Source organism: Fistularia commersonii, chromosome 15 (genome assembly GCF_037954325.1).
Source record: "Fistularia commersonii isolate RoL2024-O1a breed Wild chromosome 15, RoL_Fcom_v1.0, whole genome shotgun sequence".
NCBI lineage: Eukaryota > Metazoa > Chordata > Actinopteri > Syngnathiformes > Fistulariidae > Fistularia > Fistularia commersonii.
The window spans coordinates 8,488,104-8,499,939 of NC_141298.1; the positions used below are offsets into that span (position 1 = coordinate 8,488,104).

Consider the following 11,836-nt stretch of genomic DNA (forward strand, 5'->3'; position numbering starts at 1 on the left):
CTTCAACAGGTCAATCTCATCCCCCCCAACCCCCGTCTGCAGAAAAGTTGTCCGCGATGAAAGGGGTCAGTGACGCGAGAAATGTTCGCTACTGCAAAACTCCAGCGAACAAATTACGTTGTTAGCGGCTTACGATTTATTTCTTCCAAAGAAAAAAGTGAGTAGGGGAGCTGGAACTAGTTTGAAACCAAACTGCTGTGGTGCAAGGTAACCAGTATATATTTTAAGTATGATATATGTATATAAACGTATGTTTAGCGTTTTTATTATTGATAGATCATTTTGTTTTCCAAAATTGGAGTAAGAGGGGAGGGAACATAGGGCTGCGTACGGGGATTTGGAAAAATAGGGCAAACACAGAAGATTTTATTTATTTGGGCCACCCACCTGGAGCTGGGATCTGTCCGAGGTTTCTGTTGTTTCCTCGTTGCTGTCTCCAAGTGCTTACTCATGGGGGAATTTGGGGATTTCTGTAAATACCTTTAAGAGTCAAGTCAGATTTTATTTACCTATTGAGCGCACCTGACTATAAGCCGCACCGGCTAAAAATAACTAAATAAATATATGTGTATATATACAGGCTGCACTTGTCTATAAGCCACAGTTGTCCATGTTGTAACATGAGATATTCACACAGAACCTTTATTTTTACTTTTAATTAAATACATACTGGTAACATCCACAAATACGTACTAGAAGTGCTTTTACCTTTAAGAATGAAGTCAGATTTTATTTACCGTAATTTACAGACTCTGAATATAAGCCGTACCGGCTAAAAATAACTAAGTAAATATATATGTGTGTATATACAGGCTGCACTTGCCTATAAGCCACAGTTGTCCATGTTGTAACATGAGATATTCACCAATAATTAATAATGATTAAATACATACCGGTAACATCCACAAATATGTACTGGAAGTGCTTTTTTTCCGAACAGTGCCTGTACCAGGCTGATGAAAAAGATTAACAATAAATAACACAAGGAAAAGTCCATCTATCCGTCTACTTTATATCCGCGATTTGTCCCACTCAAGCCGACAGCTATCTTCGTCTTCCTCCGCCGCACTCAAACCATTGAAGTTGTGTGTCAGAATTGAACAGCCTATGAATTTTACAGTAATTTAATTGGTCCGGTGTGACAAGGCTAAATGTTTTGGCTGCGTGAAGCTCCTCAGCCCCCCAAAAAAAGCCCTGCAGTGTACAAACCATGTGAAAAAAGTAGCGGCTTATAGTCTGGAGAATTATAGCATTTAGTGGAGAATCATACCTCCCTTGTCTGATGACGCTCTACAGGTGTGGACAACACTTGTGATAATCTGTGCAATGAGATCATTTTGGCCTGTCCCTCTCTCCTCCCGCCCCAACCGGTCGAGGCAGAAGGCTGCCCACATTGATCTGATCGGGGTTTCTGCGCTGTTAAAAGGTTAGTTGTTTCGCTCCTGTCACCAAGCACTGGCGCATAAGGAACTGTCAGGTTTCCGATCATCTATAAGGGTGGTGGTTCAGACCTGCTCCACATGGAAAGTGCCAAGAAAAAAGTATGTTATGATTTAGCACCATATTAGTAAAACGTGACTTGACTTAAAAATAACAGTAATGCTAACAGTTACATGCCAATAGCGGACATGATACAATAGCAGCTTTGACGTTCATTAAAGAAACAACCGTCTGGGAACATTAATGAGCACTGATGTATACATGGAGGTTAGCCCGCCCTTATTATATTCCCCTCAGTTATAAGGTGGTTAATTTATAACCTTTATTTTAATACCCAATGTAATTTTGCTTGAGCAACACAGGTTTTCATGTTGTGTCCTAACACACCTTTAAATCTAATAAACATCTGTTGCCTAATATCCACCCGAACGGTCTCAGATATCGATCACTTGACCACAATGGACAGGTTGGGCCCTCGAGTTGGAAGCCACTCTATATGCTAATCTGCTATTTGGTACCAAATTGAGAATAATAATAAAGAAAAAGAAAAAGAAGCAAATTATAGGTTAGCTAAGTATAGTGAATGTAACGTAAGTTCAGCCTTTTGAGAAATTGGTTTTGCTTACATCTGAATGGCCTCTACATACAGATGAAATAGAATAAAATACAAACCAAAAAAACTTTGCCAAAAGTCAATATGGGTGCTTTTTAAAAAGCAGTTATAAATGATCATACCGACTGGCAGCGTCTGCTGACATAGTCTGAGCTTTAAACCAGGACACAATTGTAGAAAGTAAATAGCAGATCAAAACCTTTTTACTCCGAGGGCTCCAAGCTGATTGAGGCCTCTTGTGGCAATTTAAGCGAATGTGTAGGGGCCGAAGGAGGATTCATTTTAAATCTTTGGCAGTCCCGGCCGGCGGGTAATATAAACATGATAATGAAAACGGATCAGATAGAAAATTGGCAGTGGCCACTACTTAAGAGAGAAAAAAAAAGAATGGAGGATAGATGAAGGCAAAGAAAAGAAATGGCATGAAGTAAAGTGCTATTTTTTTAAATTAATAACCGCCCTATAGTCAAGAAAAGTGATTTAAAAGCAGCATTAATGGCCGATTGTAAAAGCATATTAGATTTATGGAAATAAATGCACAGAAGACAGAGGAGAAAGCATGCTTTTTTAGTCAGGGGGGGATTTTAAGGATACAAACCAATAACTGCTTCGGCATGGTAATGAAGTTGTCTTTAACCTTTAAAAAAATCTAAAAAGATAAATCAATAAAAGTAAGGATTAATGGATGGCTATGATCTATATAATAATACCCCCGTGGCCTGAAATATGAGCATTAATATGCCCAAAATTACATTTGTGCTATCAGAAGAATATCCCCGCAGTGCCAGTGATCGAGTTAAACCCAGTGTGTGAATACAGTCTTTTGTCACCGGCCCGCTAGCGACACCTAGTGGCCGAATGAGTGTATAACACCCAAACCACAACTCAAACACGCCTCCACGATGCCTTTGGCTATTTTCTATTTGCCATTACTTTAGTCTTTTCTGTTTTTTTTAATGATGGACAACCAGTGATCACATTTTTTCAAAGATCTAAGATCAGTAAAATATATCAGAAAAAATTCATTTTTATAACATTAAAATTGTAACGCTGCTATGACAAAGCAATTTCACCTATGGGGATCAATAAAGCTTATCTTATCTTATCTTATCTTATCTTATCTTATCTTATCTTATTTTGTGGAGTGTGAATATAGGTCGACGAATCATGGATCCTCTTTCATATCAGAAAATCCGAATGCATTTCATATTTACTCAGAATGAGAATTTATGTTCAACCAGAAAGTTTTAACTATGAGGCTAATAACTTTAAAAGGGGGGCGCGGGGTTAAAGGACACTTTTTGTAACTTTAACTGAGGAGATCGTAAAGGAGGTCTGGACATCTGTCTATACGTTCTACATGAGACTGGATCACCTCCAAAGCGGATTTAAATATAAATTCGAGGTAGAACATGACTCTAATTCCGGGTTTGACCGGTCGGAGAGGCGCTCTCTGGGTGCGGGGCGTTCACTGCCCCATGCGGCGGCCCCGTCCCGCTATCGCCATGATCAGATCCGCCAATTGGCCAATGGGGGATCATAACAATCCTGCCGTGATCGGCAAAACGCGCGCCTATTGGATAGCTTTGACGTGACGTCATCTAATAAGTCCACAGTGATTGGCTTCGCAGCCGCCTTCAGTCACTGCACGGCCGGAGTACAACTAGGCAGCCGCAGGTACAGTTTGCGCCACAATAATAGATATATCGTAAAAAAAAAATATTTAAAAGCTTGGCAAATGTATGAATTGTGGTTGTTGTGAGTTTCCGAAGCTCCTTTTTCCGTCTGCCCACCCTGCTTATTCTATTTCTAACGCTGTTGAACGATATTTAGGAACAGTAAGCTAACGATTCAAGTAAATGTGACACAGTAGAAGCAGCTTATATGAATACATGTATATATACATATTTAAGTGTACTATAGTTTAAAGGTGTGATTCTGGAATGAAAAACTACCAAGAAAAGAGTGTTTGAATAAAAGTAGAAATGCAGATACAGTCTGGGTTCAATGTTTTTGCTAATTGTCAGGTATTTAAAAGAGATTGGAAAATACTGAGTTCTCGTGTGATTTCATCCAGATATCTGATTTATTTGTAAAGTGTTTCACACAGGAACTGATTTTATTTAATCATGGTACCTTTGGGGTTATTCATGAAAGACTTTTGAGTCAAGGCAGGGTACTATTGAAATAGTAGTGTTTACATTTTAACTTGCCATGGTTTGTCATTTTTACAAACAAACTGCACATGTTTATAGTTTAATCTCTTATCTCTTATATCTTACCATTTTACTTTGCCCACAATTTATTGACACATTTGACTTTGCTTTCTTTTTCCTTTTATCTTTTGGTTATGCCCTTAATGGCACTGATGTGGGACATTACTTTAGTTTTGTTGTGCTGTATGACTGTGAAATGACAATAAAGACATTTTAACTTCTCACTGAGATGATTTTACTGAATTTTCACCTGTGGTATTCACTCGATGGACTCTTATCGCCTCTACTCCAACAGAGCAGCCAGAATGGATCTCGTATTGAATATCGCTGACTTCTACGTACTCACGCCATATGTCTACCCGGCATCGTGGCCGGAGGAGGGTGCCTTGCGACAGATCATCAGCCTGCTGGTACTGACAAACCTTGGCGCTGCGGTGCTTTATCTGGGCCTCGGAGCCATCAGCTACTTCTTCATCTTCGACCACAATCTCATGAATCACCCACATTTCTTAGAGGTACGGCTGCCCCGGCTCATTTTATGAAACATCGATTAATAATATCATTGCAAATGCATTGGAGCAGCTTTAGAATACCCAATATGGATTATCAGTTATAATAAAGTGTACACACAACCCTTGTAATGTTTATGTTTTTAAAATTTGTAGATTCTTTTCTAAACTGGTTATTTGCTGGTTCAACTGTGATTTTCATTGTTTTAACGCTAAGTAAGTGCTTTCCATTTGAAGTAATCTGTGTTCATTTATACTGTTCACGAATGAAAACAATAAAAAGTAAAAGTCATTTTGTTTCATTGCGGTTTGAATAATGACCTGGATGTGTATGAGGAGTTTTATAATAATAGCAGACATTTGAACATCTGTTGTGGGTGTGATTACGGCATCAATCATGCTGTTATTAAACACTACCCATGCCCTCCACCCCCTTAGAATCAGGTGCGGAGGGAGATCAAATATGCGATGACGTCGCTTCCGTGGATCAGCATCCCTACCGTCGGTCTTTTTTTCGCCGAAGTCCGAGGCTGCAGCAAACTGTATGACGGCGTTGACGATTCGCCACTTGGTGAGCTAGGCATCACGCCGTCGGCAACTTTCATCTCTGCTGTGGCGTTTTTGCCCTTGGTGGTCTGACCTAGCCTGTGTACCGCAGGTTGGCCCGGCCTCCTCCTCAGCATGGTATCCTTTCTGTTCTTCACCGACATGTGTATCTACTGGATCCACCGCTTCCTGCATCACAAGCTCATTTACAAGGTGAGGAAGAACGACGGCCTTTAGACAAGGGTGATAGAAACTTCCCTAGAGTCAAAACTGAGTCCAATCCATTTGAGCAACCTTTGAACTGAAGTGTTTCCAGAAACAAATATTATAAAAATAACCACGGCTGGCAAACAGTTCCATGCAGGAACACACAACTGCTGCTTTTGGATAGAAAATTTCTAATGGTCCTGCTTGAATTTTGTTCTGGGAGCCACCCTCCTCTGGGGGAAACCGTTTTAGTTTTGCATTCACACAGGCAGGAAGGAACCCAACCAGTGTGACACAAGCATCTGTAACGTGCACCTTAAGTGAACAAACCACTGCGAAAAAAGACAAGGACGACATGGAGAGCAAAATTGCCCCAGGGTTTATTTTCTGCAAGGCGGGAATAATAGCCATGGACAATTAAATGGGTTGAAGTGTTTTTATTTTCTCTCTGCACTGCTTCGCCATGTGAAAAACCCCTCCATTAGCTCCCTCTATTTATTTTGGCAAAAATGTTCATGTCCCTCTACATGGCCAGGAAACCCCTCTGTGGAGCAGAGTAGTTTGGACCTCATCACCAGTCCATTTCTTGCTGGTTCTGGCCATTTTGTCGCAAGGAAACAGCCGTCCAGTGATCGCAATAGCTTTTGAAAATGGCGCTCTTCAGTCTGCAAGAAGTGTCTGATAGCAGCCGTGGTGTAGGAGTTCGGCTTATCGCCAAGCACCGAAGTCGTATGACTTCCTTTGGAACTGTTAAAAACACCCTGCTTTGGAGTAGGCGCTCAAATGGTTGTAGGAACTGATGTCCATGGTCCCTGGTTCCTCTGCTGTCCGAATGCTCGAAGTGGCCCAGTTCCTGGAAAGGTTCTAGAAACTGAAAGATTTCTACGGTGCAAAAGCAGCTATTGATAAGTGCTAAATGTCCATGTATCACCAATAGTTGCATTTAAATTTTCCCGCTAAAACTGGCCAAAATATAAATCTCGCTGTGCCACACTGTGATGCAATTAATAGCCGATAAATATAGTCAGTATGGGAGTCGTTAAACATTGATGAAGCTATGTAATGGACATTTACACTCTTGCAGCCGCCGAGTCAAAGCAATCAAATAAATGCTTGTCTTTGAATCATTTTGGCATCAGTTGCTACTCTGGTTAGAACCATACCGAGATTATATTATCCTTCAAAAAGTGATTAAAAAGAGATCCGCACTTCCTTCTGCACCCTTCCTCTCCACGTCTCCATGAGTTGATCTCTGCCCTTCGACCCCACCAGCTTTTCCACAAGCCGCATCATGTGTGGAAGATTCCCACGCCCTTCGCCAGCCACGCCTTCCACCCAGTGGATGGCTTCATGCAGGGGCTCCCATACCACATCTACCCCTTCCTCTTCCCCCTCAACAAAGTTCTCTACTTGGCCCTTTACATTTTCGTCAACGTTTGGACCATCTCCATCCACGACGGCGACTACCGCGTGCCCGGCGCCTTGACCAGCGTCATCAACGGCGCCGCCCACCACACCGACCACCACCTCTTCTTCGAGTACAACTACGGACAGTACTTCACCCTGTGGGACCGGCTGGGGGGCTCGTACCGCCACCCGTCTGCCCTGGTAGGGAAGGGCCCCAAAGACCTGCTCAGGAAGCTTCAAGCCGACGGGAAGTTAGGTGACAATGGCTTGAAGGCCAAAACGACAAGGTTCACGGCCAGAGACGTCACACGTAAGGAGGAGTAAATTGGAAAATACAACAAAACTGGAAAGAGAGTCATTTGAGTTCACGAACTTGCCAGAAAACAAGGTGGAGGAGTCGTCGTGGAAGGTGTGTATGAAAGATGGCCGTCCCCGGAGAGACATGGACACTTTCGGCGCCGGGGTTAAACATGTCGTTACCGAGGAAACAGCTGCTGCTTTTAAAGGAAAATCCCTGTTTTTCTTTTTAATTTTTCATTCTTATTCTGATCTGTAGCAGATCACTAATTTGTGGCTGTCTTCAACACACACACACACACAAGCGTGCCACATCAATATTTTCAAAATAAATCACACAGATTTATTAAACCGCAGCATTGATTTTATGTGTTTTTATGATTTCCTGCACACATTTGGGTTAACAGTCTTAAGAAGGACTCTAATTTTCGCAATTATCCGCCTGTGGAAATATTCCTTTAACCAATTACAATGACTAATACGTCTCATCCTGATTTTTTTGTTTTTGTTTTTTCTGTGAACGATTATCCCTTGTATTTCCCCCTGAGATGTTCTATGTCTTTTTTGTATGATTGAAAAAAGGAAATGTATGTAAAATTCACATCTTATTACAATAATAAACATGAATTTTGTCAATATTTTTTTTTTCCTAAGGATTTTATTAATGCAAGCGTAAGCCTGGATGTAAGCAGGAAAGTAACATTAGCTTTGCTTTTGATTTTAGACATTTCTGTTTTTTCCTTCTTAGATGAAATACACTAACCTCAATGACAAACATCACCGATTATTCAAGACATGCCTTCAATACAGAGTATGTGTGGATCATGCAGCAGCGTATAGCAGGAAATGTATCGTATTCACTTTTATAGACCACAGCTAGCAGCTATTATTAGCATCAGCAGGCATCTAGCTTTCCACCACTCACTGCTCTGCTTTTTAGTGCCAAAGTGGAGTGACATGGCTCCGCCCTATTAGTTTGCAAGCAGTATTGATTACTCACGAAGGATATCAAGTACAGCGGAGAGTATAAAAAAACAGGAGCACAGACATCACATGTTTTATTTTCAGAAGATACATGTTGGAATGACAACTTCGCCCTCAACACAGACAAGGAAGGTGAGAAGACCTGAGTGAAGACCTCACCCGGCCTGGCTTAGGAAGTTAGACATGTCCCCTAAGATCCTCAACAACTTCAGCAGCTGCATTTTCTAGATCATCTTGATCACTGTAGGGCAGTCAACTGTCACAGACCCTAAAGGGCCTATAATGAGCATTGAAGACAGCAGAGAAGATCACCAGGACTCCTCTCTGCAGAGCATCCACCTCCACACGAGCTATGGGAGAGCTTCCCCCATCCAACCTCAGCCATAAAGTACCTCAGACTACCTGTGAGCTTACATACTGTGCATTTGATAGTAAACACTTAAAATCCTGATAAGTTCCCTCTAGCGCTATGCAGGAATTCTGGAGAATGATGTCCATATGTGGAATAATAAATAATAGCAGGCATGGCTCATATGTACACACTTGTCCCTTTTGTGAGCAAACCAGACTAATGCTAACAATCAGTTCTAATGACACAGGAGGACAGTAAGCAGCCTGCCATTTGTGTCAAAGTTCATTTTCGCTCCAATAATTGGGAATTGCTATTGATCAGGCCTGGACTGTCGGACACGGAGAATTCCGATGCATTCCCTTTTAAACGGGATATTGGCATTTCTCCATTGGAATTGCTGGATTCTGAGTTCTCAAGTTGTCAGGACGACAAAAAAAGTGAAGGAAAACCATTGGCTAGCTGTGACACGCTACTATTAGCCCCTTCCACACTATAGGAACTTTTAGTTTCTTAAACCTTTTCAGGAACTAGGCTGTTGTTTTCATACATTCGAACAGCTCAGGAACCAGGGGTCATGTTCCTCTATTCCCTGAAGCATTGTAGTTCCAAACAAACTCGTATTTCGAAGTTACTTGGCACCGTGAGAGGAGGCAGCCAGCAGCAGCATTGTAATTTTGTAACGTGCCTTTTAGTAGTATGTGTCTTCTTTTGAATTCTTTTTCCTGATCAATAAACCCAGAGCTACGACTGGTCCAAGTTTTTCTGGTCCTCCTGTTACTTTCATTAATCTTAGTACATCTCATCTCATCTCTCATCTTATATGACAAAGGTGCTTGGTGATTGGTCGAACTCATAAGCAGCATCCATTACCAGATACTTCTTGCAGACCGCGAATTTTCAAAAACAAAACGGGCAGAACCTGCAAGAAACGGACTGACGAAAAGGCCCAAGCTCTTCTGGCCTGCTACGCGACAGAGGGACATGGGCATTTTTGCCTAAAAAAAAAGATGGGGCTAGCTAACGGCAAGGTTTTTCACTCTCCCAAGCAGGGCAGGGTGAAAATAAAAACACTTAAACACATTTGGTAGTCTGTGGTCATTATTTCCACAGAACATAGATGCAGCGGTAACTTCATTCTCCACGTCGTCTTCCTCTTGCTGATGGCCACCCCCCAAAAGAAATAACAAACGGTTTTAACCACCTGAAGCTTATAAATCAGAAAATGACCAAATCAATAAGTCAAAACGCCCCATGTCTGAAATGTTCCCAGTGGAACACAAAGCCACATGGGGGGAAGAAAACCAAATCATTTCCCGACTGTATCACATGGGGCAGGAATTTATAAGGAGAAAAAGAGGCACCACAATAATTGCATCAGCTCCTCTGAGATCTAACAGCAGGGTTACTGACAGCTTGAGATTATTTCTTCAATCCCATGCTGTTTAACCTTCATCAGACAATTCCAGACCCACTGACTCATCGATCTCAGGGGACAAAGCTTTGTTCCAATCATCCCCGCATCGGGACACAGATCTACTTTTTCCTCTCAAAAAATTAGCTCCAGCGATATAACAAGTGATATTAGGGCAGAAAAAATTATGATCACTGTTTGCTAAGTTCATTAATATTAGTTTTGATCGGGGGTTGCAGATCTGACACCGAGTCCAGCAGCTAAGAACCACACGGACTTGTGATAAAGCTCAGAGTCGTGCAGAAGTTTTCAGTTGACACAGCTGTCGTTGTCTGTGTCGGGAGTGGACGGGATGAGGAAACAGGAAATAGATCTAGGACTTGTGTCAGTAGAGGTTCTCAGTAATCCAGGTCATGGTTAGCTCTACCAGTGGCAACAGGACTTGATTTTTCTCTCTTAAAGACGTTTCACCTCTTATCCAAGAGGCTTCTTCAGTTCAACTAGACTGTGGGGAGTTTCCTAATAAATTCCCCTCGGGGTTGGGGGCTAAATTGCTATGGTTCGTTATGTCAATAGGAGAGCTGTTTTGCAGCAACTAGGTCAAAGGAGGTTGTTGTGTTAACAAAGGTACAACTTTTGGGGACTTACCCTGATCAAAATTTGAAAGGGTTTGGCCAAAATTTTCAGAACGTGAAATAAAGACAAAACACCCATCGGATCATGTGGACTGAGGCTCAGATGGCAGTCAATGGGGTCCGAACTGCTGTTGCTGTCCTGTCTGGTCATTCTGCCCTGATGCTATGCGGATCTTTAACTCTGCAGGACCAGCTCTTATCTGTATGCCTTTTACTAATATTCTATGAATGGTCTCTTAACTAAACTGCAGTTACTTAACTAAAGCTATGTACTGCTAGAACTTTATATTTCCCCCTGGGGATGAGTAAGGTACCTAGCTAACTCCCTCCCTCCCTGCCTGCCTTCCTACCCACCTACCTACCTAGGTAACTCCCTCCCTACCTACCTTCCTATCCACCCACCTACTTACCCACCTATCTACTTACCATCTACCAAGCTAACTCCCTCTCTCCTTACCCACCTTCCTGGCTGACCACCTACCTGCCCATCTACCTACCTAACCACCGAATTACCAACCATACCGTCCTACTTACCTACTCACCTAGCTACCCACTTACTTACTCACCTTCCTACATACCTATCGACCTACCTACCTAGCTACTAACCTACCTAAGCCACCTTCCTACCCATCTACCTATCCGGCTAATTACCTACCATCCCTTCCTTCCTAACTACCCACCTAGCTATCCACCTACCTACCTACCTTCCTATCTTGTTGAACTATTTGTTGAACAAATGACTCTGGTAAACTGTAATTTCCGGACTATAAGCTGCTACTTTTTTCACACGCTTTGAACACTGCAGTTTAAAAAATTATGCGGCTAATTTATGGCTTTGTTTGGGGGGGGCTTACAAGCTTCGTGCAGCCAAAACGTTAAGCCTCGTCACACCGGACCAATTAGATTATTGTGAAATTCGTAGGCTGTTCAATTCTGACACAAAAGAAGATGACTTCAGTGGTTTGAGTGCGCCGGAGGAAGACCAAGATAGCGATCAGCTGGACCTTTCCTTGTGTTATTTATTATTAATCTTTTTCATCAGCCGTGTTACGGGCACTGTTCGGAAAAAAACACCTCTAGTACGTATTTGTGGATGTTACCGGTATGTATTTAATTGAAAGTAAAAAAAAAAGGGTTCTGTGGGAATATCTCATGTTACAACATGGACAACTGTGGCTTATAGACAAGTGCAGCCTGTATATATATACACACACATATA

General features: G+C 42.0%; 1 protein-coding gene across 1 annotated transcript; it reads left to right on the forward strand.

Annotated features, from left to right (window-relative positions):
- Window positions 1-3,692: 3,692 nt before the first annotated feature.
- On the forward strand, window positions 3,693-7,873 carry sc5d (sterol-C5-desaturase). The gene is made up of 5 exons (XM_086160897.1): window positions 3,693-3,730; window positions 4,565-4,784; window positions 5,217-5,349; window positions 5,437-5,537; window positions 6,804-7,873. Exons 2-5 carry the CDS (start codon window positions 4,575-4,577, stop codon window positions 7,260-7,262), a joined length of 903 nt encoding a protein of 300 aa, XP_086017023.1. The 5' UTR covers window positions 3,693-3,730; window positions 4,565-4,574; the 3' UTR covers window positions 7,263-7,873.
- Window positions 7,874-11,836: the final 3,963 nt, after the last annotated feature.

What these genes read in the sequence shown, in the direction of transcription:
- sc5d (XM_086160897.1), top strand. Translation starts at nt 4,575, where the DNA reads ATGGATCTCGTATTGAATATCGCTGACTTCTACGTACTCACGCCATAT. An exon ending in CGTTGACGATTCGCCACTTG is followed by an intron (nt 5,350 to 5,436) that starts GTGAGCTAGGCA and finishes TGTGTACCGCAG; the next exon opens with GTTGGCCCGGCCTCCTCCTC. An exon ending in ATCACAAGCTCATTTACAAG is followed by an intron (nt 5,538 to 6,803) that starts GTGAGGAAGAAC and finishes CGACCCCACCAG; the next exon opens with CTTTTCCACAAGCCGCATCA.